At 35.8% G+C, this 27,387-nt stretch overlaps 6 protein-coding genes across 10 annotated transcripts; all 6 read right to left on the bottom strand.

The window, feature by feature from the left end:
* Nucleotides 1-32: 32 nt before the first annotated feature.
* LOC111447317 (probable sugar phosphate/phosphate translocator At3g11320) lies at nucleotides 33-2,749 on the bottom strand. The gene is made up of 4 exons (XM_023086413.1): nucleotides 1,998-2,749; nucleotides 1,315-1,418; nucleotides 987-1,215; nucleotides 33-465 (listed from the first exon to the last, which is right to left on the bottom strand). Exons 1-4 carry the CDS (start codon nucleotides 2,436-2,438, stop codon nucleotides 319-321), a joined length of 921 nt encoding a protein of 306 aa, XP_022942181.1. The 5' UTR covers nucleotides 2,439-2,749; the 3' UTR covers nucleotides 33-318.
* A 1,038-nt stretch (nucleotides 2,750-3,787) lies between these two features.
* On the bottom strand, nucleotides 3,788-6,713 carry LOC111447318 (60S ribosomal protein L35a-1). Of its 2 annotated transcripts, none has more exons than XM_023086416.1 (5): nucleotides 6,590-6,713; nucleotides 6,444-6,479; nucleotides 6,019-6,247; nucleotides 5,889-5,931; nucleotides 3,788-3,953 (listed from the first exon to the last, which is right to left on the bottom strand). In XM_023086416.1, exons 1-4 carry the CDS (start codon nucleotides 6,619-6,621, stop codon nucleotides 5,890-5,892), a joined length of 339 nt encoding a protein of 112 aa, XP_022942184.1. In that variant the 5' UTR covers nucleotides 6,622-6,713; the 3' UTR covers nucleotides 3,788-3,953; nucleotide 5,889. The 2 variants fall into 2 exon arrangements, with proteins under 2 accessions (XP_022942184.1, XP_022942183.1); XM_023086415.1 differs by lacking the exon at nucleotides 3,788-3,953 and adding an exon at nucleotides 4,167-4,465 and having other exon boundaries at nucleotides 6,590-6,712.
* A 928-nt stretch (nucleotides 6,714-7,641) lies between these two features.
* On the bottom strand, nucleotides 7,642-10,891 carry LOC111447314 (proline transporter 1-like). Of its 4 annotated transcripts, none has more exons than XM_023086411.1 (8): nucleotides 10,647-10,891; nucleotides 10,371-10,556; nucleotides 9,861-10,085; nucleotides 9,685-9,779; nucleotides 8,878-9,067; nucleotides 8,650-8,774; nucleotides 8,306-8,521; nucleotides 7,642-8,217 (listed from the first exon to the last, which is right to left on the bottom strand). In XM_023086411.1, the coding sequence occupies exons 2-8, from the start codon at nucleotides 10,444-10,446 to the stop codon at nucleotides 7,840-7,842; spliced, it is 1,305 nt and encodes a 434-aa protein (XP_022942179.1). In that variant the 5' UTR covers nucleotides 10,447-10,556; nucleotides 10,647-10,891; the 3' UTR covers nucleotides 7,642-7,839. The 4 variants fall into 4 exon arrangements, with proteins under 4 accessions (XP_022942179.1, XP_022942177.1, XP_022942176.1 ...); XM_023086409.1 differs by having other exon boundaries at nucleotides 10,371-10,559; XM_023086408.1 differs by having other exon boundaries at nucleotides 10,371-10,566.
* Nucleotides 10,892-13,234: 2,343 nt separating this feature from the next.
* LOC111447765 (7-deoxyloganetic acid glucosyltransferase-like) lies at nucleotides 13,235-15,888 on the bottom strand. Its single transcript, XM_023087095.1, has 3 exons — nucleotides 15,353-15,888; nucleotides 14,830-15,277; nucleotides 13,235-13,780 (listed from the first exon to the last, which is right to left on the bottom strand). The coding sequence occupies exons 1-3, from the start codon at nucleotides 15,864-15,866 to the stop codon at nucleotides 13,285-13,287; spliced, it is 1,458 nt and encodes a 485-aa protein (XP_022942863.1). The 5' UTR covers nucleotides 15,867-15,888; the 3' UTR covers nucleotides 13,235-13,284.
* Nucleotides 15,889-15,984: 96 nt separating this feature from the next.
* On the bottom strand, nucleotides 15,985-17,802 carry LOC111447767 (7-deoxyloganetic acid glucosyltransferase-like; the record flags this gene model as incomplete). Its single annotated transcript, XM_023087097.1, has 2 exons — nucleotides 15,985-17,024; nucleotides 17,235-17,802. Coding segments are annotated over 2 exons (1,488 nt in total), but the record flags the coding sequence as incomplete, so codon positions are not given.
* A 1,028-nt stretch (nucleotides 17,803-18,830) lies between these two features.
* LOC111447766 (7-deoxyloganetic acid glucosyltransferase-like) lies at nucleotides 18,831-20,440 on the bottom strand. The gene is made up of 2 exons (XM_023087096.1): nucleotides 19,919-20,440; nucleotides 18,831-19,838 (listed from the first exon to the last, which is right to left on the bottom strand). The coding sequence occupies exons 1-2, from the start codon at nucleotides 20,424-20,426 to the stop codon at nucleotides 18,904-18,906; spliced, it is 1,443 nt and encodes a 480-aa protein (XP_022942864.1). The 5' UTR covers nucleotides 20,427-20,440; the 3' UTR covers nucleotides 18,831-18,903.
* Nucleotides 20,441-27,387: the final 6,947 nt, after the last annotated feature.

Consider the following 27,387-nt stretch of genomic DNA (forward strand, 5'->3'; position numbering starts at 1 on the left):
TAATTGATCAAGGAGTGACAATAACAGGCGAGTTTTATGTAAATAATCAGTTCTATTAATCCTTTCTAAAGAAGTAAAGCCTTGTCCCATAATTCTTCCTTATTAAATTCTCTATTTTGTGACAGATCTTGTGAGGATGATACAGATATAAACCAATGCCTAAGCTAATAAGCTTTCAGGGGAAAAAAGAATTTGGAGGCTATATAGTCAAGAGCAGTTATAACAGGCCGATCTACACCCACTGCCTCCGGTATTGAGGCTACTGCCTGCCACCGTGCAAAAAACGAGTAAGAAAATGCACTTCAGTTTGCATTTTTCTCATTTGCTTCTTTTCTTGGATTCGCTGTAGAGGATAACTCCAATAACTGTGAGTAAGTAACCAAGCATTCCTGTAACTGACACCGGATTTCTGAAAATTAAAATTGAGATCACCACAGCAACAGCCCCCTTAGCATTTCCAAGAACCTGAAACGAACAACAGCTCATGAATTATATGATAGAGTTTGGGTTTTGAGGGAGGAGACGACACTTATATTTCGAAGCACAGCGACAAAGAAAATTTCTGTACTACAGAGCCCAAATACATTAAACTGTTGAGGCGAGCTTTGACAAATCCTTCAATAACAATACCTCAAATGGTTTATGCTAATGTCTCAACCCTCCAAAAACAAACACTTGAATATAGGAAGAGAACATAGATCACTTCTTGTAAGGGTGTGATCATTTTAATGATGTAACTGTTGGGGACTCTCAAAGGAATACAAAAAAAACAAAACATGGTTAAAAAAAAGGACAGAGCATAATAACTCCTAAGGAATCATCATTTGAATGGATCAAAAAGATAAAAAAGAAGACTCCTCCCCCTCCAAGGATGCATCATTCAAATGGGATTTACTGGGGACTTCCAAAAGAAAACAGAAAAAAGAAAAGAAACTACTAAGGATAGATGAGAGAAACATAAGTATGAGTGAAGAAAGTAGGCATACCTGAAGTGTCAAAGCACTGGTGTGTTTGGTAACCAAAAAGTTGGTCAGATTTACAAAGTACGCAAGTGCAGAGTTGAATAGCAGATACCAGATGATCTTTTTATCTTCTCGAGCAAGAGCCAGAGTGATACCGACCACATTTTCTTCCATGAAAAGTGCTGCAGGCAGCAGAAACACAACGGCTATAGGAGCCATATACAGAAGAAGATTCATGGAATTCAGCTTCTCTCTGAGAAAGATAAGATAAATGTCCCAGCACTCAGTTAAAAACAAATTATTCATTTTTCTCCCATTGACAATCAAATCACAAAAACAAAAACTCCCTTACCCTTCAGAAGAAAGCAAAATTCCTTGCAGTACTGATTTGAGTGCCCTTGCAGCCGTAGCTGCGATACATATTATAAATCCAAACAGATGGAAACTTGGTTCACCCTGATATCGATTGACACTACAAAGAATCAGTAACACAAAGCTGGAAAGTAGAGAAACAACATTAATTATAACAACCAATTTTCCTAAAGGCAACAATCATTCAAGCAGGACTAGAACAACAACTCATCTATCTCCATTTTCCCACCCAAAGTCCTCCCAACACCAATAGAAAGAGAGAAGATGAGAGAAATACTCCTCGAAGCAACAATCATTTTTTTTTTTGTTTTAAAAAAATGCATCAAGTGACCATTCATACGGAATAATCCTTGAAACAACCCCTAAAAGAATCACAAGGCCACAAACCATATCGGCCATTGACTTAGAAATATCAAACAAAATTTCCAACCCCAGATCAGACACTTACATATGCTTATCCTGTTGAATCATGGACAAAAAAAACCCTAGAACCAAACTGACAAAATTCGCTGAACGAAGTTGAAACAATTAGCAAATACCAAGACAGGAGCATTTTAATCCCAATTAGCAAGTAATTACAATAGCTAAGAATCAAGCAACCCTCGCATAAAGATCACAGCAATTTGGATTAGCAAAAAAGTAGAAGGTGTTCGTTCTTCTTACCCCACTAGCAATAATGACGCCAGTAACAACAGGGATGAGAGTAACATAAGTGAGCCAAGCTTCCCTCTTCATCGTCATGAGGTAAGCAAAAACCGCCGTAAAGAAAGGCGTGGTAGCCCCAACAGCCTGATTGAACGAGACTGGCAGATATCTAAGAGAAATGTTGCCGAAGACAACAGAAATACAAAACACAAGGCTAAGAGCCGAAATCTTCATAAATTGGATCCGAGATCGAATAGTCTGCATCGGAACCATCTTCAACCAAGCAATCGCAACATAGCTAAGCAAAGAGCAAGCAGTCATGTGGCACATAGTCAAGAAGATCGGGTACTTGAAGCCATAGTTGCTAAGCAAATACTTGTTCAACAAAAGAACGCCAATGTTGGACGAGTACCAGGAAATGACAAGCCCGATCGTGAAAAAACGACTCGAACCTTTCATTTCGGCTGTCGGTCTCGATGGAGGGCGGAGATTTTTGAAACTCGTCGATTGGAGCTCCGATTGGGGACGCTAGCACATGGATCTGGAAGTCAAATCTAGAAAAGTGAAGCGAGAAAGAGACACATTACAGAGGAAGGAAGGTGGGGTTTTCCATGGATCTGAGAACAGAATTCCATGGGGAGAATTGGGGGGTGGTGTGAAGAGAGGAGGAGAAAGTTGAAAAGGGGAAATTGGAGAAATGGGTCTTCGTCAATTGGGAAGCAATCGAGCTTTCAGGATGGCCGACGAGGAAGAGGAAGGACGAGGGATTCATATTCCTACAATATGTTAATTATTATTATTTATTACTTTTTTCTTGTTAATTTTTTTTTATTTTTAAGTAAGTAGAAAATATATACTTAGTTAATTTCTTGTTATACTCATTCATTTATTCGGTTTTGTCAAACCATAAGTGAGTTTATTTCTTTGTCCGTAAAATATTACTTATCAACTCAGTTTTATTCGACAACTCAGTTTTATTCGACTTTTATATCGGTATGAAGCTTCACTGGATTGTGTTTATGCCCTTTATTAAGTCAAAACAACCTTAAAATACTCCAAATAATTTTCAACGCTTATCAAGATTTGTTGATACATTGTGACACTTACTAAGAGATAATTGGGTAAGATTTGTTGAAACATTGTAACACTTACTAAGAGATAATTGGGTAAAGTGAAGCTTTGATCCATTCATGCTTATTGGGACATATTGGCTCAATATAGTACTAATCGAGAACTCTCAAGTTGCACTAATGTCTCATGATATCATCTTGAACTCTGGATATCATCGACCTTCGCTACTCACTCTAACACGTTTATTGAGAATGATTTACAATTCAACTTCATATCCATGTCCGAGTCATTTATGCACACTGTGTCAGAGCTCAATGTTTCAATCTTTTCATCCCACGTCCACATATTTATACTAACTAATATCACATCCTTTAAATAATTTCAAACATAACCATTATTTATCCATAAATTCCAATCTTTTATTTGTAGAATCATTTTTAAAAGGAAAATCATACTTGTTTTAGAAGCAAAAAGAAGCAGTTCGTAATCATCAATTTTCCTTCCGTAATTTGAGATTATCATAACTTAGTAAACTATTCAATATCATCAAATGTAGTGTAATATGATTAATCAATAGGACCCAAGAAATAAAAAATGGAAGGGCAGGTGACACCTAATTATTCGAAGTGATCCTGGAGGAAAAACTTGCATTTAAATTCATTCAAATCACCAGCTAATTAGATACCAAAGCGTTTTATTATAAGTGACAAACAAAACATCAAATCTCTTTACTTTGTATGTCAACCCTTACACTGTACGAGAAATTCATCAAGTTGCTTACATCTAAGAGAACGTAACTTTAATGAATCCCTTCAGATAGCTTTCAAAGAAGGCATATAGATATGTTGACTTTCCTTTGATAAATGCATCATATCACCACTTCTCCACATGGTAGCTTCCAATCTACAAAGTAGATGGCACCAATACTCGGTTCAATTTGACAAACACAACCTTTTGTTGTCCAGATAATGCCAACAATCTACTTGAGTTTTGATCAATATCGCAAGCTTGATAACATCAACTAATTGACCAATATCGCAAGCTTGATAACATCAAAGTATTTACTTTGACCTCGATTATCCATAATAGGATAGAGAAGAAAGGGAAATCAGAGAATTAACGATAACAACATTAGCCCTAACTTCATAATAACTTGCACCGCAAGTACGTCGAGGGTTGGTATACGGGAAACCCACTTGAGAAGAGTGCAACTTAATCACTTGACACATGAAAATGTTAATAACGAATGGTTTTAAAACTCTGTTCAACTACATGACGGTGAAACATTGCCTAAATAGCAAAAATGACTCAGTTCAGAAACGGAAAATGGTTCTATCTTAGCTCACAAAATGTAACAAAAATATAAATCCCTTCATGTAACACCCACCCACTCGTTTCATCCAGGCAAGGCATTGCTGCAAACACAAAATAAGCATTGGTAAACAAACAGAAGCTAAGAAATTTAATCAGCAGTAGTAAAATGGAAAACTAGATTGTCTACGTAGTGTAGTGAACTAATTTCCACATCCCCACCCCCCAACAAAAAAGTCAAAACATTTGGAGCCCGCTAGTCTGAGAAAGTTAAAACATTACGTCTGTTCATATCAGCAATTATCTAACAGCAAAACATGAGTCAATGCAACATCATCATAATACAAATATACAACAAATGAAGGACTCAGAAGCGTCCGAAGCTCCTGATTAAAAACGAGTCTGACAAATAACAAGATCCTCTCAACAACAAAGAAGCGACTGTAACAATAAAATTAAATGTAGTAATGACCACATTTATTATGTATAACCATGTACAATTTATGAATTTCGTCTTCCTAAAATTCAAGTATTGACCACAACCAATACAAGAACTACCAATAAAGGAAACACAACAATGACCCATGGCAAAAAAATATTTTTAAATTGATCATGATAAACAAACACTACACAAACACCAAAAACTGGCTTTCAATTCATGACTAATGTCATATTCTAATAAACTACTCAACAAAATGCATCCAAGCTGCAACATTGGGTTTTCTCCATCATCGGACACTGACCTTGAAAATACTTATGATCTTTGATACTTCTCCTAGCACAAAGATCAAACCTACTCTTCCTCCTTTCATTTGTTCCATTTTAAGGTATGTAGGCAAAATCAAAACATGAGAAATTAGGTATTTTTTCACTCATTAATTTCCCTATCCTTTCAACCATCGATTCTACCATTCCATCTGGGTTTTTGTCTTTTAGTCTGATTTATTAGTAGTCATGATTGAAAGGGGCTGGAGAACTTGACCCTTCAGATTTTTTTCGGTCAAAATCCAAGAAAGAAGCTTTGAATAGGATCAGAAAGGAGTGAGTGCAGTAGACATTTGATAGACACATTCTACATCTTTTATCCCTACTCATCCTTCAACCCGTTATATTACCAAGCTAAAAAATGGACAACATTGGGTAGTAAGAAAAGGACGCACCATAACGGTGATATCACAAATGTTATGGACTAGTAAATACATGGTTAAAAACAAAAGATCTAAACGATCAAACCCACTAAATCTAAACATGTAATGGAGCCTACTATCAGATGAATGCAAGCAGGGTTCGTAGGGATGAGGCCTTTTGGGAAAGGGACGCAGACATCCCACATTGTACAACAATATGGTTATGGAAGGACATTGCAACTACCAACGAAGATAGAAAACTAAACTAATGCATTTGATACTAAAGACAAAAGCCACAATAAACAGCGTCAGAACATGTTACATACAAATACAGAGAGCGTGAAAAATAAAGAGAAACATCAGAGCCTAAAAGTTTCAAGCATAAAAAGAAACTAGTTACCTTAAATGTTGCTGGGATACATGAACACTCTGACTCTGTCGCCCTGCAGAGAAGTTAGAAACTTGTTAAAACCAAAACAAAGAGAGGCACACATCAGCTAGTTTTTTTTTCTTTACAACAAGTCAGATACCATGGACTTCGGTGGTAGGTTAGACTTGAACTTCGCTCTAACGATGCCACTGTTCCCATGAGCCCTAGCAACCTTGCCCCAGATGCAACGATAGTGGGATCCGTTCTTCTTCACTTTAGCCTTGTAGATGTATGCCAAGCGCTTTCCATGGTACCAGGAAACCTCATCCTTGGAATTAACACCCTCGATCTGGAGTAAAGAAGTGTTTGGGTACTGGTTCGACTTCGACCTAACACAACACCAATCATCCTTAGTTTCGGAACAAATCACATTCTTGGCATTAACACCCTTTTTTAACAGTTCGGACATGAACTACTTTCATTTTCCAATATTATATCGGCAAAATAACAATAATTCCTTCGTCGATTTTACAGAAAGCAACAAAATATGATGGAAAAAGTGGATAGACGGCAATGCTTGATTACCTCTTGTAGCCGAGAATTGTTCCCCTGACGTAGAGTCTGATTCCAACGAAAAACAGACACGAAGACCAATGAAAACAATTATAGGGTTAAAATCGTAAAAAGAGGAAGTGAAAAAAGTTGATATTGCGAAGGTTTAGTTTACAGACCTGACCCTCTCTCCTTGTCTTCCTTTCACCATCTTCGGCGTCTAGTTTCTCCTTGAGCTACAGAGCTTGGACGGGCGACGAAGTGACGAACTTGCGTATAACTCTCTCTAAAACCCTAATTCTGAGAAGTTATAGGCACCATGTTTGTGGGCTTTGTTGATGGATGGGTTGGGAACACATAGTTGGGCTTTAAACCTCTAACACGGCCTCATCCTTGCAACTCGGGCTCGGCCCAGATCAATATATCGTCCCCAACGCTAAATATTTGAGGCCGATCTCAATTGTATTTAATACCTTCTTTAAATAAATTACAACATAAAATACTATAACAATAAATTACCCATTTAACTTTAAAATCATATTAATTACCTATGTCATCACATATTTACATTCAACTTTAAAATCATATTAATTACCTATGTCATCACATATTTACATTCAACTTTAAAATCATATTAATTACCTATGTCATCACATATTTATGTATCATTAAAAAAAAAGAGCATACCTATTTACACAACGCTTGCAAATTTGACTTTATTTACGTTTACTCCATCCTTTATAACTTCTACGGAAAAATATTTAAAACATTAAAGGTAAAATTAAAGTTTAAAAAATTAAAAATTAAAAAAAAAAAAAAGAATATTACGCATTATTGGTTAAAATATCAACGTCCACCCAATAATTATAAGAGTTAATGGTATATATATTTCAGAAAAAATATGGTTAGATATTTTAGGAATATAAATACTACTATAAAGAGGTTTTTATACTATAAATACTCTTCCATCATTCCAATAAATCCGGAGCACGATAGAGTGGCTCCACCCTACCAAGATGTTCATTTCAAGAAATCTGAGTAGTTTTTATAGAGTTTCTTGTGATCTATTATCGATTAGTGTTGAGAAAAAGTGCGGGAGTTTCCTAGAAAAAGTTGTGTTAGCACTATTGTTAGTTATATTAGTTATGTGAACCAACACGACAATCACATCAAAGCGAGCCAAGCAAATGAAGCTAAATCTTTTTATTTTATTTTATTTTGACTTTTTTTCAATATTCCACCTTTCATCCTTACAAGGTAGTAAGCACAAAACTACAATTATGACACATAATATTAAAGAGTGGGGAAAATAAAAAGAATGAGAGGAGGAGGAAATTGTAACCTAAGCTGGGCTACACTATACTATATTATTATCCATATGAGAAGAAACTGTGAGAGATTTCAAGAGCTGAAAATGATGATATGATGATCATAGATCAGCAAATAAACTGAAGTTTTTGGAGTCAACTGCTATGAGCCTCAAAGCCGCAACTGCTGCAGCTAAAGACATGCACCCAAAGAAGCCAACATTAATCCAATGCCAAAGCTTCTGTGCAGAGTTGAGTTTGGCCTTCTTTGCCACAAAGTACATATGATTTGCAAGGATAAATGTTAGAGGGAATGTGCTGACTGCTCCTGTAAGGCTCATGAAGTCTCCAAGGAAAGGAAGCATAGCTGACACCAGTGCTGTTATGCCCAGGTACCCTCCTCTCACTGCTATTCTGAACAACAAGTTCTTCACGTTCAGCGCGCTTCCTTTGATCCCGTATTTCGTGTCCAGATACTCGTACATCGGGCTTGCAAATATCTGCATCAAAATAATATAAACCCTCTTTCACAACCTCATCTATCTCTCAAGTTTATAGATCATCAAACACAAGATTGAAGACAATTACGTGCAGAGCGATGACTGTTTGAAGGAACGCCGATATGTTTGCCACTGCCTTGATCCAAACTGGACCGTTTACGTTGTTGAGTAAGTAAGCTGAGGTGGAAGACCCATATGCCCAGTATCCAGCAAAAGTAACAGCATACATCGGCAAAACTCCGACCGTGAACTGGAAGTACAGAGCCTTTAGCATGTTCTTGACAACCGGCTGCCTCACCGTCGCCTACAACAACAATTTTTTCAGCAATGAAGGTTTGAAGAAGATAATTTCAAAACCATACGAATCTGGTAACAATCTTATTCAGGGAGTAATGTAATTCAGAAAACAAGGAACTTAAGTTCTTGTCATACCTGAATCTCAGGAAGCATTCCAGTATTGAAGGCAAAAACCAAATTAGCAGCTGCCCCTATCGTCGTAAAGACTTTGCTCGTCGACGATCCTGGAATGCTATAATCTCTTGCAGGTGCTTTAACTCCTAAAACAGCAGAAACCATACATAATGATCCTCTAAGTTCAAGATCCATTTCATTGAAAATATTGTATTGAACAAAACCAAGACAATGGCAAGTGAAGCTTACCATCCCGAACAGACAATATGAATGCAACAAGGATGTATATCAAACTGAAAAGAGTTGAGAATCCCAGCCAAAGTCTTAGAGCTGATAAATGGGGTATTGATATTGCAAACAACGCACAAATGAAGCCAGCAATGGCTATAAAATAGGGAAGTTTCATCACATTGTCATCCTTGAAAAGGATATAAACAGCCTGCACAACATTCAAGTAATCAATCTCGTGGGTTACAATACAAAAAGGATTCCATATTTCATCATTTATCCAACAAGACAACATAAGATACAAACAGAACGAATTGTCGAGTAACTTAGTTTTCGATAAAATGACCTGTTTCAATTGTTCATAAGAAAACCCGACTTTTTGTTTTTATGCTTGCTTTCGTTCTTTAATTATAATCGACAGCAAAGTGTTACTGAAATAAATGGACCCCGACTTTCTTAATCCATTTCCCCCTGAAATCTCGGTCCATCGAAGTTCAAAAGATTATTGGCAAGGTACTCTCATCAGACAAGATTTCAATAGGTCAAAAGTTTCATTCCAACTTGATACACGCCAACACCAAGACTTTTTCATAGGAAACAAAGAAATATTAAGTTGGATATGAAGAAACAAAGATGGCAACCGATGTAATTTGCTCGACTTTTATGCGAAAGCCAACAAACATGGAGCAAAGTAAGGATCATAGTCAAAGCAGGCCACCTACCCCAACACTTCAATTATACTTTTCAAGCTATTCGACTCATACGTTACAAAGACTCGGCAATTTCACGAGTTTATAAATAAGATCAGTGTAATTCTAATGATCTCACCTTCAAGGCCTGGCCAGCAAGGATGATGAATCCCACATTAATCATGAAAAGATTGACATACTGCAACCCCCATGTAAGAGCATAAGCCCTCCTACCTGCAAGAAGAAAGCCACAAGAAAGGGGTAATGAAAAAGGAGGCAAAGCAAGAACTCCCTTAGTTTGGTATCTTCTCATACCATATACAAAGCCTGCTAGATCTCTGTATCTGATATGTCTCTTCCCACCAAGTTCATGGAGCTTGGCAATAAGAGTATTTGCATATAATGAAATGGCTGTGGCTGCAATTAATCCAACTACTCCAGATATCCAACCCAGAGGAACCATTATAGTACCCGAGTATCCCAGAACATAAGCACTGTTGATACCAGTGGTAAGAACAAAACCTACTTGAAACCATGAATCTGGGAATTGCAAAAACCAACCAAGTTAGCTCAAAGAGGGGCTGGAGAGGGCAAACCCCTAATCTTAAGATCAAGTTTAAGGAAAATTTCATTGAAGTCTAAACAACCAATGTCAGACAAACAAGAAATTGAAGTTTATCCTCTAAGAAATGAACATGAACTTCGTTTGATCATAGTCGTCCTTCAAAAAGGGCATCCTAAAGAGCCGATGGAATCAAAATCCAGAAACAGAAAGACCCACATCAGAAAAGCTAAAAATGAAGACAAAAACGAAGAAAAACGAACCACTGCTGATCTGATGGGCAGTTTCCGGTACATCAACCTCCAGTTTTTCCACATCGGCGTCATTGGTCCGTGCCATTAGCGGGTGTTCCTCCTGCGTCCGGCGTTTAGCCGCGAGGGATCCGCTATCTGCCCCCCGCTCTTCGTATATGCAAGTCAAATCCAGGAGGGCGCCGTTGTGGTGTGGCTCTGCTGCACGTTGTTGTTCCCAAAAATCAAAATAAGCACAGATTCCGTATTAAATATGCTACCATTTCCGCAAATCCAAATTCAACATACAAATATGTCAGTCTCTGCTTGCTTCCCCTGTTTTTCTCACAATTCACACATCAACTAGGCGCTGGCGGGTATGATGTCGGCCGCAAATTCTTGCACGACCCAAGAACGAAAAACAAAGAACGAAGAAGAATCTCCGTCAATGGACTAAAATTTCCCCGATTTGAAGTGGGAATTCAAAGGCAGCGGCCTCTTTAATATCTTCATCGACGATAACTATTCCCTTTTCTCATTAAAAAACGTACAAATATTATTTTTAATATTCCTCCTTTCTACACCTTACAAATTTTCATAAGTAGATTCCCATTTTATGCTATTATATGCTTTTCAGCAACTGCCGATTGAAATATGCATGAAATATTTGAATTTTGCGAATGACAAGATGATTATTTTCAAATAAAAAACTTAATATAAAAACACTATAGTCCAACCACCACTTTTTCTTTTCACATTTCTATTTTAGATTAAAAAAACATATTCAAGTTTAATCATTCATTTAATCTTTTATTAATAAGAATTGAACTTCCTTTTCAATGTGGACTTAGTATGATACCTGAACTTGAATTTATGATCAAATCCGATTAAATTCTACCGATTCAGTTGATTGAGTTTGATCCTCCAAAACTTCAAACCATTGACATGTTTTAAAACAGTCGGAACTAAGGACTAAAAAAGTGACCTGTAAATTTAAATTTAGTAGGTAAGTTTTTTATTGTTTTTCTTTCTAAATTTTATGTAAATTAATTGATTTCTATATTTGGGAAATGGTTAGGATAAAAACAAGACGATACATGAAAGGAAATAAAATTACAAATATAAAGGCAAAATAAATAATTTATTCTCAAATCAAATAATTGATTATATGCGGTTTCCAAAAAATAATATTATATATATAATCCGCCAAGAGATATTATTAATTTAAAAGAAAAAAAAAAAATGCAGTTTTTCTTTTGGTCCATTGATGGCAGTCCAAAATGTCACATTTGGAAAGGGACAGATGGTCCCAATTAATTGGCATCAGTTTTTTAGTTGCCTAAATCTTTTTCCCATTATACAAAATATATATTTGTTTTAAAAAATTTGAATAATATTTTTCGACTTTTACAAACATTTAAAATTAATTTATTTTCACGTTAGCACATACCATATATATATATACATACATACACACATATGTATATGAGGTGTCGTTTATATATATATATATATATATATATATACTTACTGTTTGCCTTCTACTTCATATTTATATTTTTTTTTGTAATTTAAAAAAGGATTTCAAATTTAATTAGACGGTTGTCAAAACACCTTTATTAGTGATAGGAAGATGTGAATAATTGTTGATGAGACTTTTTGATTTTAATGTATTATAAATTAATAGATACCCTAATCATATTTAAAATGAATTACTTTACCCATATAAATTAAAATAATAATATAGATAAGAAGTCAAACAATAGTAACGTAACCATTAAAATGACTTTATGCTCCATTATGAAAAAAGAATCTCTTTAGCGAACTATTCGATTAAAAATAAAAGTAAAAATTCGATTCTAATGCTTTTTCATTAAATCGTGATATCATATTAATATAAAGATTATTTTCACTATTAATCGTGATATCATATCAATATAAAGATTATTTTTATTATTAAATTTATTTCGAACGTAATTTAGTTATTTAAAATATATATTTGAAATTTTAAAAAATCAATAAATTTAAATTTTTCAAAAAGTATAATACTATGATTTTCCTAAGTTAAAAAATATTCCATACAATAGCATTCAAATCTTTAACTCAAAAGTCAAAAGTCAAAAGTTTAATAAAATATGTATAAACAAATTTATAATAAAATAATTTCAAAGTTGAATAATTAATGTTTTAAATGTTGACAAATATATATAATTTTAAAAGTTTGTTTTTTTAATGGTGTTTCTGAAAAGGTGGACATTTTCAACGAGTTTTAAAATATCTTCAACAATATATATATATATATATATGAGTTTCTTTTCTAATGTTTGGTGAAAACGAAAAAGATGAAAAAAAAAGGGACAAAAAAATGTTGACCAATGAATTTTTTTTTTTTACAATAAAACAATCTAAAATAATTTTCACTAATTAATGATGAGTTTTTTTAAAATAAAAAGAAATTATAAAAATGAGATATGTTTTAAAGAATCAAACTATAATATTATTTGTTCTTAGAGATTGGTGTAGTCATTGACTCTTAATGGTTTAATTAATTGAATGTTGTTTGATTGACGCTTTTCTATTAATGCAATTAAAATTTTTAATTTTTGTGTTTATTATAAGTGCACATTTATTAATTCTATTTGAAGGATTGAGTAATGTTTAAAGATGATTCAAACTGGAAGGCCACAAATATTGGTGATAACGTAGAATTCTTTGATAGAAAAGAACTTCGAACAATTACGAAGAATACTTGTTTGATTTTTCTATACCTTCCACCAATGCCAACATACGTTCTTCGTTACCATTCATTATCTAAAAATCATGCACTTATTTAATTAGGAACTAATGAATCTATTCATACATATAATACTATCTATACATGTACCAGTGACCTTTCATCTACTAGTGACTCTTCAACACAATATATATCTAGTGACCGTTGAAACGACTAATTGGGCATCTTTGGTTGTTGGCTCAAAATCTTAATGTCTTCGATGAGACGGTCAAGATTGAGTTGCGATGATCCAGCGGGGCTCACACTTTGTCTAGCCAAATTAGCCATTTCAGCAGCCGATCTCGTGAATTCCTCTTTTCTATGGACCATAAGTTCATTCACCATTTTAGCCACTGTTTCTCTGTCGCACAAATCCTTCATGTCCAGACCCAACTTCCACACATTGCTCACGAATCGACTGTTCACTTGCTGATCGAATGCATTCGACCAACAAATCATCGGCTTCCCTGCCACTATGCTCTCCAAGCTCGAATTCCAACCGCTGTGGGTCAAAAATCCTCCGACCGCTTCGTGGGAAAGCACTTTCTCTTGCGGCGCCCATCCCACCATGTACCCTCTCTGTCTCGTCCCCTCTTCCAACTCCGCCGGGATTTCGACATCCCCATTTTTGCCCCTCACGAGGTCCGGCCGCACAACCCATAAGAAATTCCTGTTGAGGATTATTGGGATTGGGAGTGTCCCACATTGGTTAATTTAGTGGAAGATCATGGGTTTATAAGTGAGGAATACTATCTTCATTGGTATGAGGCCTTTTGGGGAAGCCCAAAGCAAAGCCATGAGAGCTTATGCTCAAAGTGGACAATATCATACCATTGTGGAGAGTCGTGATTCCTAACATGGTATCAGAGCCATGCCCTAAACCTAACCATGCCAATAGAATCCTCAAATATCGAACAAAGAATGGCGAGCCTCGAAGGTGTAGTCAAAAGTGACTAAAGTGTCGAACAAATGGTGTACTTTGTTCGAGGGCTCCAGAGAAGGAGTCGAGCCTCAATTAAGGGGAGGCTATTCGAGAGCTCCATAAGCCTCAGGGGAGGCTTATAGTGTGCTTTGTTCGAGGGGAGGATTGTTGAGGATTATTGGGATTGGGAGTGTCCCACATTGGTTAATTTAGTGGAAGATCATGGGTTTATAAGTGAGGAATACTATCTTCATTGGTATGAGGCCTTTTGGGGAAGCCCAAAGCAAAGCCATGAGAGCTTATGCTCAAAGTGGACAATATCATACCATTGTGGAGAGTCGTGATTCCTAACATTGTTGAACACAACTCACTGTGGGAAACACTCGCACTCTTTATTAAGACCAATCGAGAAGAGAATACAAGACACTCTGTAGAATACTTTTACTTTTTATTGTTTTTGGATTTCTTGGATGAATAACCTGAATACAAGACACTCTGTAGAATACTTTTACTTTTTATTGTTTTTGGATTTCTTGGATGAATAACCTACGTAGGGTGGGGGTATTTATACTAAGAGTAAACAATCTATATTTAACCAATCTAAATCTAGACCTAACCGATTTGAATCTAGACCTAACAAATTGAATCTTTCTCCTAAAATATCTACCTCTCTTTCTCCTAAAATCTCTACTAAAATAAATATACTGGGCTCGTACAATTATTGGGCTTGACTCTATTGGGCTAGTACAATTATTGGGCTTGACTCTATTGAGCTAGTGATGATATTTCAACAATTCCTCCCGCTATCGATCAACCCATGCCAAAACTCCATCAGCTCGTGATCCCCCATTACCGTAATGCTTCCGAAACTGACGTAAATCACGGATCCCGGCGGCTGATTGTCGAGCCACGGCAAACAGCTCTGGTCGACCTCCCGCATACTGTTCAACGACTCTGTTTCTTCGTTGGCGAGTTTGGCTTTGAGAAGGGCATGAAGGGGTCCAATGGGGTAGATTGTGGAGTATAAAGTTCGAAACTTTGAGAGAATGGGTCCTTCCAAATCTTCGAATGAGTTCAAAATGAGAGCGTCGAATTTTGTGCTTCGAATCGACTGATTCACGACGAATTGCAGAACTGGGTCATTATTTGGGTCAGCGGCTCGGCAGAAGCCAGGCAGATCCCTGCATCTGAGAAGATTCTCCATACCTGGAATCTTATCTATGATCCTATCCATATCTTCCTCCCCTGCAATTTTCACATGTTCGATTTAAGATATAGCTCAAATAATTAAGATGTGATCGAAGGATTATAACAGAGTACCTTTAATAGGAAGTTGGCCGTGTTGGATGAGATTAGGAATGGAGAGAACGGACCAGGAAGAACAAGCACTCAAAGAACGGAAACAAAAGATGGGGACTTTAACGAAATCGTCGTTGATGTCAACAAGGAAGCTGAAGAAGCCGTCGAGGATGAGGCAGGTGAGATTTGGGGTGAAATGGGAGGAGGCCAGCATGTCTCTGAAGAGGGGCTTGATTACGGATATGAAGGAGGATAACATGTCAGGGAGGTGTTGGGAGAAGGTGCGAGGGTGGGAGTCGGGGAGGCCGTCGGCGATGGTTTGGAATTGGAAGGTCGGAAAGCGAGAGAAGCGAAGGAGGACGTCGGAGTGGAGGGTGAGTTGGCGGTGGGAGTGTTCGGTGGTGAGGAATGTGACTGGAATGGCGGCAAGAGAAAGGAGCTCGGCGAGCTTGAGCATGGGGTTGATGTGGCCTTGGGCGGGGGCGGGGAAGAGAAGAACATGAGGGTTTGTTTGTGTTTCCATGGCGATTGACATTGGAAATTGGATGACTCTGTTAGGGATTGTGGTCGGATTTTATTGGGATGGGGAAGGTGGAAGGCGGCCCTTTCTTTTTTTTGTTTTGTAGTTAGAATATTCAATGTAAGCAATTATATTTTTGGTGGAGGAGACTTGTTGAATTATGCACCAAGTGTACTTTGTTAAACAAATGCACAAGTGACTCTTACACGCATGCTACAAATCACCCTCAATAATATCAGCTCTCTGCTGTTGTCTATTGGCTCAGCAATCTAATGTCTTGGAGGAGACGGTCAAAATCAGCACAGGACGATCCACCAGGGCTCACACTTCGTTTCGCCAAATTAGCCATTTCCGCCGCTGATCTCATGAATTCCTCTTTTCTATCCACCATAAGCTCGTTCACCATTTTCGCCACGGTTCCTCTATCGCACACATCCTTCATATCCAACCCCAATTTCCACATATTGCTCACAAATCTACTGTTCACCTGCTGATCCGCAATATACGACCAACAGAGCATTGGCTTCCCAGCTACCACGCTCTCTAAAGTCGAGTTCCAACCACTGTGCGTCAAAAACCCTCCAACTGCCTCGTGGGATAGCACTTCCTCTTGCGGCGCCCAACCCACCATGCACCCTCTCTTTCTCGTCCCCTCCTCCAACTCCGCCGGAATTTCAACATCCCCATTTTCGCCCCTCACGAGGTCTGGCCTTATAACCCACAAAAAATTCCTCCCACTATCCACCAACCCATGCCAAAACTCCACGAGCTTCTCCTTCCCCATTACCGTAATGCTTCCAAAACTGACGTAAATGACGGATCCCGGCGGCTGATTGTCCAGCCATTTCAAACAGCTCCGGTCGACCTCCCACAGATTGTTCAAAGACTCTGTTTCGCTGGGGAATTTAGCTTTGAGAAGGGCGTGAAGGGGTCCGATGGCGTAGAGATTGGGGCACAAAGTTCGAATCTTTTCGAGAATGGGTCCTTCCAAATCTTGGAATGAGTTCAATATGAGGGAGTGAAACTCGTGGCTTCGTTGGGTTTGTTCGACAATGAATTGGAGAAGATAGTCGTTCATGTCTGTGACCCGACAGAAACCTGGGAGGTCTCTGCATCTGAGAAGATTTTCCATTCCTGGTACGTTTCTTATCATTCTCTCCATGTCTTCCTCTCCTGTAATTTTAATAAATTACAAACATCTAACCACACAAAATAGAATTTAGAAAACAAATAAACATTGGTACCGATAGTCACAACCAAAAATGCCTTGAAATCAATTGTTTTAGTGGAAGCTGAAGCAAGATTGATCGCACTCAATTGAACAGAGAGATACAAATGATAATAAATTAAACAGAATTAATAACCAAAACAGATAAAAGGAACCTCGAATAGGAAGCTGGCCATCTTGAATGAGACGAGGAACAGAGAGATAAGTCCAGATAGAACAAGCACTGACAGTACGGAAACCAAAAACAGGTATCTTAATTTCAGCATCCTCCGCATCAACAAGAAACTTAAAGAACCCATCGAGTACGGCGCAAGTGAGATCGGACCCAAAATGGCCGGAAACGAGAAAGTCTCTGAGAATGGGCTTGGTGACGGTTTCGAAGGAGGCGACGATGTCGGCGAAGAAGTCGTAGGACCGAGGGTGGTCCGGGGGAAGGCCGTCGGTGATGGTTCGGAAGCGGAAGGCGGGAAAGCGGGAGAAGCGGAGGAGGACATCGGAGTGGTGAGTGAGTTGGCGGTGGGAGTGAGGCGTGTTGAGGAAAGTGACGGTGATGCCGGCGAGTGAGAGAAGCTGGGCGAGCTTGAGCATGGAGTTGATGTGACCTTGAAAAGGTAAGGGAAAGATAAGAACGTGGGGAGCTTCTGGTTCTCCTTCCATGGAAATCCAATGATGAGAGTGTGTGATACAAAATTCAAAATTCAGTAATTTTAAATTTATTAAATAGATTAATTAGATTTAGTGTTTTTAAAATTTTACATAAAACAAAAATACAACTTTTCATTTGGTATCTTTTTCTTGTCTTGTTGGTGAAAAAAACAAATAAGTGGGGACCATGGAATTCAGAATTCAAATTTTGATAAGTTTTCCCCCAAAAAAAAAAAATAATAATAATAATAATATTTTTTTATATATTATAATAATTAATTATGGAATATATTTTAGATATTAATACTATTTCTAAATATAACATTATAGACGTATTTAAATAAGAGTCCTTCAATTATATATATATAGAAAAGTCTAAGTTAGAAAAAAAAAGTCCATATATATTTATATCTTTTATATGCATGCGGGCTAATTGCATTAAAAAAAATAGAAAATAAAATAAATCAAACCTCTACCCTTCCAATACAGTAGTAGTTTTTATGAACATAAAATATGAAAGCTAGAACTCTCGAAATGTATCAATATGAAAGTTACCACTCTTAAAATGTGTCAAGGGAGGTTAAGAGATTTTATTTTGAAGCTGTATAAAGTCATATATGTTATATTTGTACAGTAGACTTGTTTGTTTTTCTTTAGCTTAATGTCTAAATTTCTTTTTAATTAGTTTAAATTGCATGTCTATAATCATTTATGCTTGACATGATCAATTTTGATTGTGGAGTGATTCAAATTTCGATGAGTGTTCTTACATTTTCTTTAGCCAAGGATTAAATTTATTAGATTAACGAGGCAATCTGAATTTTACTTTTTCTTAGAGAATTTCTCATCATTAGAGTTAAGGGTTGTTTAACTTTCATTTAGCTAATGACTAAGCTTATTTGCAATTTTATCTTGTTTAGATTATATGTTTAAAATTATTCAAGCTTGACATGAAATATCTTACTCGTAGAATGATTAAGTATTCGATAGTAACGTAATTCGAATTTTATTTCTCTTGTAATGGTTCGTTATCATACCCTAAATCCAATTTTGAAGGTGGATCATTAACTAAATTTAAACTTTATTTAAACATTGGAAGTCACACACGTACAAGATGGTTAAACAAACCTTTCCCCAAGAAAACTGCACCAAATTTGAACCAAATTCTGTTGAAGGCCACTAGTTGTGTCTATTTTGTTGACTCAGAGCTGTAATGTCTTGGACGAGACGGTCAAAATCAGCGTACGACGATCCACCAGGGCGCACACTTCGTTTAGCCAAATTGGCCATTTCCGCCGCCGATCTCATGAATTCCTCTTTTCGATCCACCAAAAGCTCGTTCACCATTTTTGCCACGGTTCCTCTATCGCACACATCCTTCATATCCAACCCCAATTTCCACACATTGCTCACAAATCTACTGTTCACCAGCTGATCCGAAATATAAGACCAACAGATCATTGGCTTCCCCGCTACCACGCTCTCCAAAGTGGAGTTCCAACCACTGTGCGTCAAAAACCCTCCAACGGCTTCGTGGGCAAGCACTTCCTCTTGCGGCGCCCAACCCACCGTGTACCCTCTCTTTCTCGTCCCCTCCTCCAACTCCGCCGGAATTTCAACGTCCCCATTTTTGCCCCTCACCATGTCTGGCCTTATGACCCACAAAAAATTCCTCCCACTATCCACCAACCCATGCCAAAACTCCATGAACTTCTCCCTTCCCATTACCGTAATGCTTCCAAAACTGACATAAATCACGGATCCCGGCGGCTGATTGTCCAGCCATTTCAAACAGCTCCGGTCGACCTCCCACAGATTGTTCAAACACTCTGTTTCATTGGGGAGTTTGGCTTTGAGAAGGGCGTGAAGGGGTCCAATGGCGTAGAGATTGGGACACAGAGTTCGAATCTTTTCGAGAACGGGTCCTTCCAAATCTTCGAAGGAGTTGAATATAACAGAGTGAAATTCAGAGCTTCGTTGGGTTTGTATGATATTGAATTGCAGAACAGAGTCGTTCGTGTCTGTAACCCGACAGGCACTTGGGAGGTCTCTGCATCTCAGAACATTCTCCATTCCTGGTACGTTTGTCAACACTCTGTCCATGTCCTCCTCTCCTGTAATTTCAACACATAAAACAGAGTTCAGGAAACAGATAAACATTTATTTCCAATTGGTAATGGGTCGAAGAAGAAACCTCGAATAGGAAGCTGTCCATCTTGAATGAGATCATGAACACAAAAATAAGTCCAAACAGAGCAAGCACTGAATAGACGGAAACCAAAAATGGGTATCTTAATTTCAGCATCATCCGCATCAACAAGAAACTTAAAGAACCCATCGAGTATAGCGCAAGTGAGATCGGACCCAAAATGTCCGGAAACGAGAAAGTCTCTGAGAATGGGCTTGGTGACGGTTTCGAAGGAGGTGATGAAGTCGGCGCAGTAGTCGAAGGTCCGAGGGTGGTCGGGGGGAAGGCCGTCGGTGATGGTTAGGAAGCGGAAGGCGGGAAAGCGGGAGAAGCGGGAGAGGACGTCGGAGTGGAGAGTGAGGTGGCGGTGGGAGTGAGGCGTGTTGAGGAAAGTAACGTTGATGCCGGCGAGTGAAAGAAGCTCGGCGAGCTTGAGCATGGGGTTGATATGGCCTTGAAATGGCAGTGGAAAGATGAGAACGTGGGGAATTTGTGTATGTGATTCTCCTTCCATCGTGTTTATGTGATTACTCAAAACACCAAATTTGATTTAAATAATGTTTTTTTTGTTGACTAATTAAATAGCTGTAAGATGCCTGAATCAAAATAAAATGCTTCAGAATAAGATGAAAAATCAAAATTTCATACAAATAAATAAATTTCATATTATTTTAAAGATTTTTCACAATTCTAGTCATTTTATTTTTATTTAATTAATAAAACTTTAAATTTTAGATTTTTTAATTTCTATCACCAAACAAATTTTGGTAAAAAGACAATCATTTGACAAATAATCAAATTATTATTAATTTAATAGGATTGAGGTGCATAAATAATTGTATTAATTTAATATATTTAATAACAACTTATTTTGTTTTTATGTTATATGGGTAAATTTTTATTCAAAATCAATGTTATTTGCATTTATTTTATATAAATTAATTGACTTTAAAATTTTTACTATAATATTAAAAATATATAAATTTACAATTTTACTGCATTTTTTAATTGAATAGATATAAATTTTTCATTATTATTAAGTAACTAATTAGTTAATAATTTTTTTACAAAAAGAATTAATAATTTAAATAAATAAATGATTAGATTACCGGTAAAAAGGATTTAAGCAAATCAAACCATGTTCAATCATATTATGTAGTATAAGAATACTTTATTGTATTAGAATAAATAATATAATTGTTTTTAATATATTGAAACGAATTATAAAATTAATTTAAAATTATTTTATAAAAATTAAATGATAATAAAAAGAAAAAACAAACATAAAACAAAAAATAAAAATAAAGAGTGAACGAAAAAACACATCAATTTTTAAGAATACAAAAAAATTTAATTCCATCGGAAAAAAATAACAAGGAATAACTTATGATTTTTTCGAAGGCGAAAAATGTGTCGAAGATGGAAAAAGATTATTACGAATGTTTCATTATTCGTACACTACGACAGTTAACGACTATTTTGGTTAAAGTATCTAAAACTTTAAGTATTTTCAATAACTTTCATACTATATATCTATATTTTTATGTTACCTATTTAATATATCATATTAATTTATTTAATAAAAAAAATATAAGGATACAAAATTTAAAATAAAAAGTACATCTATTTCCTGTTTTATTAGAATTACAGTATTTTGTAATGATTTTTTAAAAATAATTTACTAAATTTTAAAATATTTGTATTCATTTTATTTATATTTGATATCTAGAAAAAATTTAAAGAATAAAATAAGACAAAAAAGAAAAGAAAAGAATAATATTACTTTTTTTTCTTTCATTGTTTTATATATTTGTAGATAAAAGTATTTAACTGAGAGGATTTTCAAATAAATATAAAACATGACTTCCGTTTTTAAATTAATAAAAGTAATTTAAATTTTATATTCGATCTAAAAATATCTTAAATTTATAATTTTTTTTAATAATATTCTTAAACGGTACAAAAAATATAATATATCCTTAATATTTAAAAATAAAAAATAAAAAATAACTTTACCTTAATTTTAAATGAAATGATTAATATTTTATTTCAAAATATTCTTCAACTTTCTAAAAAACTTCAAAAACACTTTAAAACTCGTTTAAAAATTTCAAAAACACCATTAACCTTTTTTAAAATGTTTAAAATGATACTATCTTTCAAAATTATCGTAAACTTTCAAAAGTAATATTAGAAAGTTTAGAGATAATCTTCGAGGTCTTGATAGACGATTATTTTTCATATATTTATGATAAGAATTATATATATTTTTTTAATAAATTTGAGGTGTTAATACTATTTTTAAAATTTTATAGACATTTTTAAATATAATATTTGTAAATGTATTTTTGAACTTTTGAATTTTTTTTTTGAATAGTATTAATGAGATATTTTAAAAAATAATAATAAAAGCTCAAATATATTTTTGAAATACGTAAGAATTTTTTTAGAGAATTCTTTTTAAAATTTTGAAATATTATTAAACTTTTAAAAGATTTTTGAAATGTATTTTTGTTAATTTAACCTAATAAAAAAAAATCAATATATTTTCAAATGAACAACTATATTGCTGTTATAAAGCTGCTGGCGGTCTTGAATGAGATGAGGAACAGAAAGATGACATCGAAGTGTTGACATGGAAGGAACAGAAAGGAGAGAATGAGATGGTCGAAGCTTCGAAACTCCGAGTGATGGTTAATAAGCTAAAATAGACAATATCTACTAAAAGAGGATTTGAGCTATTACAAATGATATCAGAGCCAAACATTAAGCAGTGTGCCAACAAAGACGGTGGGTCTTAAGGGGGTGGATTGTGAGACCCCATATTGGTTGGAGTTGGAGAGAGGAACGAAACATTCCTTATAAAAATATGAAAACATCTTTTTAATAGACGTGTTTTAAATCCACGAGGTTGACTGTGATACGTAACAAGCTAAAACGAACAATATCTATTAGCAGTGAGCTTAAACTGTTATAGATTAACATGATTTTGAAAGGGCATTGAAAAGATTAGAACGATGGAACCCGTGTTTCTATAATTTAACCTTTTAATCATGAAGGTCCCTCTCTAAAACTTTGAACATCTTCAGTAACCCTCATAATAATTACGTCACAAGTTGAACATATCACATTATTTTGTTCAATATAAAGTAGAACAATACATCGATTGTATTATGTTGTTGGTAAGAGCACTACAATATTCGGGGTGTGTTTTTGGATTTCAAAGCCTCCAAATTGGGCTAGATGAAGTTCCAAGAGGCCCACTAAGGGTGTTCATGCAGAGGGCCAGAGGCCGAAGCTTTATTATTATTTTGTGCAACAGGGCCGCCACGGAATGTCGCGCGCGCATATGCTTTCCTGATCGCAATCAAAGCAAAGCAGATATCCATTTCGAGGTCACACTCGGATCCGCATATGTTCTTAATGGGTTTCTGTAAAGATTGAATTTTTTATGACTTCCTTGCTGCATTATTTCGTCCAAAACCAAATCAAGTGAGGTGGGGTTGAAGCAGGCTGTGGGGTAGGGGAGGGTGTCCTTATACGGGATTGGTTCAATTGAGTTGTCCTTTAACAGGGAGAGTCCCCCCTCCCCCTCCCTTTTGGCTTCACTACCTCTTTCAGATTTCAACATGCTTTCGGTGTTTCCTCCTCGGCTACCTATTGAATTGGGTGGGAGAAATCAACCAAATTCGAAAGGTTAGTGACTTGAACAACACAAATAGAGTTTACAACCAAATTTGAAGGATCATTAGAATCCTATTTTCGATTGTTTGTAGACTAGCAAAAAAAAAAAAAAAAAATCTCAACTCACGAACCTATTCCAATTTTGGATCTTTCAAATATTCAAATAAATCTAAATGGAAAAAAATCTAATCGTTTGAATTGTTAGAACTATCGAGTTATGTGAACACTTGTCAGTCATATCCATTAAGGTGTGAAATGGGGGTGGATTGAACAAGTTTAGTAGTAACAATTATTGATATTGTATGTCTGTCTATATGTTCTCTTAGTTGACATGATAGATGGTGACTCCGATGAAGAATATATCTTAAGATTTATCATTTAAGTTTTTTCCTATCATTTTCATTTGTGGTTGGATATTCATTGTCATCCTCATCTATTTTTATTATGAATAATTTAATATTAATACTTTTATATTTATATATCGATAACAATTTTTAATTCATAACAATTCAAATCTTGACAATCTCAATGATCACTCAAGGACCACATGCATTTAACGTTTAAAGGGACACAATTGTATAATCTAATAAAAGTTCACTTTTCACCTTCACGAGATTTTTTTTTTTGTTCGGTAAGGTTCAATCATTACAAACTTTAAACTACAAGGACCAAGTTGCTAAATCCAAATTTTTGAGGACTTTAATTCTTACAAATTTTTAAGTATAAGGGCCAAAATGTAAAATTAATTGGGAGTTGATGAAAGGTATGAATGATGGGGCATGGGAGCAACTAGTCCAAGTTAACAAATTCCGTGACGAACTCAAGAGGATGCACCCAACCAATATAAGTTGTGGTCCAAATGTCCCACATCCAAATATTAAAGGCGTACCATTCGAATTAATTGCCTTTTATGTTGGTACATTGGTCCACTAAATTAGAAATTGTTGAATCACTTAATCATACATTTATATTAACATGGATAGATGTGTGATTCGAATTGTTGTCTCGATTCAAATATCTTTGGACCCGATGATATGATTTTAAGATTGATGTTTAGGTTCTAACCATAAAATTCATCATTTTGAGCCTTGGAGATAAAAGGAGATAAAAGGAAAGATGGAAAGAGAAATGGGGTAGTGGGAGGTGCAAAGATTGATGGTCCTTTATGCACCACCAATTGGGTTACAAGGCCTGAGAAGAAATAACAAAATTTGTCCGGAAAATGAGGAACATGAATGGGCCAATAATGAGAGCAAAAACCAAACCCACCCTGGGTTTGGTTCCTGATGAGCAGGGGCAGTACAAGGCAACCACAAAACTGACCCCACTTGGTTTGTTTGAGTTGATATGCATTATTATATTATGTGGGGTGTTGTGGGGTGTTAATAGAATAGCGCCCATTTGTTTGCAAAAGCCTGCACTCAGGGTTCGTGGTCCAATGTGCTTCACTAGTGTGGACAAGATCTAGCACCATACATCATGATCTCTCAAGAACAACAACAAGAAGAAGAAGAAGAAGAAGAAAAATAAGAAACCCCTCATAGGATTCTTCACCCTATGCCCCCACCAATCCAACGCTCCTGATTCAAGCTTCTTCTTTTGGAACTGTGTTTGTGATAGTGAACACTCATCCCTCCCACCACCAATCCCCACATTTCTGGGTTTGAACTCCCAGTAATTCTAAAAGGGCATCATAAAAATCCAGTCTTTTTCAAAGGGGATGGAAAAAATGAGCATGAGCATGAGCAGAGCTAAGATTAGGGTGGTACCTTTCCATGTGCACCATTTATAAGCTACCCACCATTCTGCATTATGGAGGAAGCTTTCAAAACCCCATCCGCCCCTTCTTTGTCGCCCACCTCGTTCTTCTCCATCCTCCCACATCCTCTCATGCACAATCCTGTGGGCATACCTAAAATGTCTCCTACCAACCAATGGAGAGAGTATTCTTTGATTATAAATTCATGATCATTCTCTAAATTAATCGATGTGGAATTTTCATCAACAATATAGACTTATAAACCAATTCATAAGTCGTTTAGTGACATAGTCACTCTTATATTACTACATGTATGAAATATATATTAGATAATAGAGGAGCGTCCAACAAATTAAATGATTTTGAAATAAATTAAGTGAGAATCAACAATAAATAAATTAAAAAAATTGATAAAAAGTATATTAAAAAGAAGTAAATAAAAATAGATGTAATTATGTTTGGTTAGATTCTACCTGTCTCTTCAACTATAAGTTTGGATGAACCAAAAAGGTGTACTATGAGGGGAATGTGTTTTTGCCCTTACCACAAACTATCAAACCAACAAACACAAGTTATGGGTGTGGCTAACCAACCATATTGGACCACATATACATCCCCTTTCACAAATTGATTTTTTTTTAAACCTACAAAATCCTCATTTTTTTTTTAAATATACTATACTATTCAAAATCATTTATATAACACTTCCCTCCTTAAATTTAATGCGTACATAACAAACCTGTAATACTTCAGTAAAGAAGGAACACCGTATAAATCGAAATAAAAAAAAATGAAAAATTAATATTTATATCAATACACTACACTTCTTTCCAGTAACTTAATCATAAAGATTTCAGACGTGTTTTAATTATTATAATTTAAAAGGGAGACATTTTTTTTTTTAATTTAAAAAGAAAAATTGTCGTTGTTTAAGCACTCAAGTAGGTCTCTTTTATATTGAAGGCTCCCCCCTTCAACGGAGTTTCAACTTCAAGATCTAGAGAGAAGAAGAGAGAGAAAGAGAGACAAAAATGGAGGTTCTTCTCCGATCGACAATTCTCTGCAACTAGAGGAAGCATCCAAAGGGATCGCATTGATCCCAACTTATATATATATATATATACACATATATACTTACAGCTTCTTCTACATATAATTTTGGATCATGCTATCCCTTCGGATTCCTCCTTTAGGTAGTTCCTTCAATTTCAACCCCCTCTACCCTCCACCGCACTCCGCCGTCTCGCCGCCCCCTCCATCTCAAACTTTCCGGCAACCCCACTAAAGCTTTTGCATCTCAAGTACGTTCCCCCCCCCCCTCTCTTCCACTGCTTACCTCTTTTGATATAGATTTGTATGTTCGTTTCTTAAATTGGACGAGTCGAGATCTAGATCTGATTTCTTGACATAAAAAGTGTTCGGTCAATTACAAATATAAAATTTTAATTTTTTTTTATATGAATTAAAAGAAAAAAAAGTTGGAAATTTAAAAGTAAGATTATGTCTTAAAAATTTTGAGAGAGCAAAAGGCTAAGGGAATCCAATACCATAAAGAGGTGCAAAAGGCAAAGAAAAAGAAAGGGTATTTTCTTATGTTCTAAAGCACATGACCCCCCAACTCTCAAATGTGATATGGTCTCTTCTCCTTCCCATTTTCATCCCTTTTCTCACATGCCCTCCACACCTTTCATTACGTTCTCCTTTATCTTCAATAATTTACGGGTAAACTCTCCTTTCGTTAACGTCCCATCTAATAATTTTTTCACTCAGTTGGTAACCATTTTGTTTAAACTTCTGTGTTTATTTGAGTTTGTAATGTACGAGAAGTTCATGAAATCTTAGTGTGAAATCTCACGTCGGTTGAAAAGGAAAACAAAACATTCCTTATAAGGGCATTGAAACCTCTTCTTAACATACGCTTTTTAAAAATCATGAAACTGATAGTGATACGTAACGGGAAGATGTCTCACTATCCGAGCACACAAAGGAGGTTGAAGGACACCCAAAAAAAAAAAAAAAAAAAAAAAACCAA

The sequence above is a fragment of the Cucurbita moschata genome, unplaced genomic scaffold (assembly GCF_002738365.1).
Source record: "Cucurbita moschata cultivar Rifu unplaced genomic scaffold, Cmos_1.0 Cmo_Scf00009, whole genome shotgun sequence".
Classification (NCBI taxonomy): Eukaryota; Viridiplantae; Streptophyta; class Magnoliopsida; order Cucurbitales; family Cucurbitaceae; genus Cucurbita; species Cucurbita moschata.

Coding starts and splice junctions, on each gene's coding strand:
- LOC111447317 (XM_023086413.1), bottom strand. CDS start 2,438: ATGAAAGGTTCGAGTCGTTTTTTCACGATCGGGCTTGTCATTTCCTGG. Junction 1,419..1,997: donor GCGTCATTATTGCTAGTGGG/GTAAGAAGAACG, acceptor AATCGATATCAG/GGTGAACCAAGTTTCCATCT. Junction 466..986: donor CCAGTGCTTTGACACTTCAG/GTATGCCTACTT, acceptor TGTTCGTTTCAG/GTTCTTGGAAATGCTAAGGG.
- LOC111447318 (XM_023086416.1), bottom strand. CDS start 6,621: ATGGTGAAAGGAAGACAAGGAGAGAGGGTCAG. Junction 6,480..6,589: donor AGACAAGGAGAGAGGGTCAG/GTCTGTAAACTA, acceptor CGTTGGAATCAG/ACTCTACGTCAGGGGAACAA. Junction 6,248..6,443: donor ACAATTCTCGGCTACAAGAG/GTAATCAAGCAT, acceptor GTGTTGTGTTAG/GTCGAAGTCGAACCAGTACC.
- LOC111447314 (XM_023086411.1), bottom strand. CDS start 10,446: ATGGCACGGACCAATGACGCCGATGTGGAAAAACTGGAGGTTGATGTA. Junction 10,086..10,370: donor TGCCCATCAGATCAGCAGTG/GTTCGTTTTTCT, acceptor TGCAATTCCCAG/ATTCATGGTTTCAAGTAGGT. Junction 8,522..8,649: donor GAATGCTTCCTGAGATTCAG/GTATGACAAGAA, acceptor TTGTTGTTGTAG/GCGACGGTGAGGCAGCCGGT.
- LOC111447765 (XM_023087095.1), bottom strand. CDS start 15,866: ATGTCAATCGCCATGGAAACACAAACAAACCCTCATGTTCTTCTCTTC. Junction 15,278..15,352: donor CGGCCAACTTCCTATTAAAG/GTACTCTGTTAT, acceptor TGAAAATTGCAG/GGGAGGAAGATATGGATAGG. Junction 13,781..14,829: donor GGGTTGATCGATAGCGGGAG/GAATTGTTGAAA, acceptor AATCCTCAACAG/GAATTTCTTATGGGTTGTGC.
- LOC111447766 (XM_023087096.1), bottom strand. CDS start 20,426: ATGGAAGGAGAATCACATACACAAATTCCCCACGTTCTCATCTTTCCA. Junction 19,839..19,918: donor TGGACAGCTTCCTATTCGAG/GTTTCTTCTTCG, acceptor TTGAAATTACAG/GAGAGGAGGACATGGACAGA.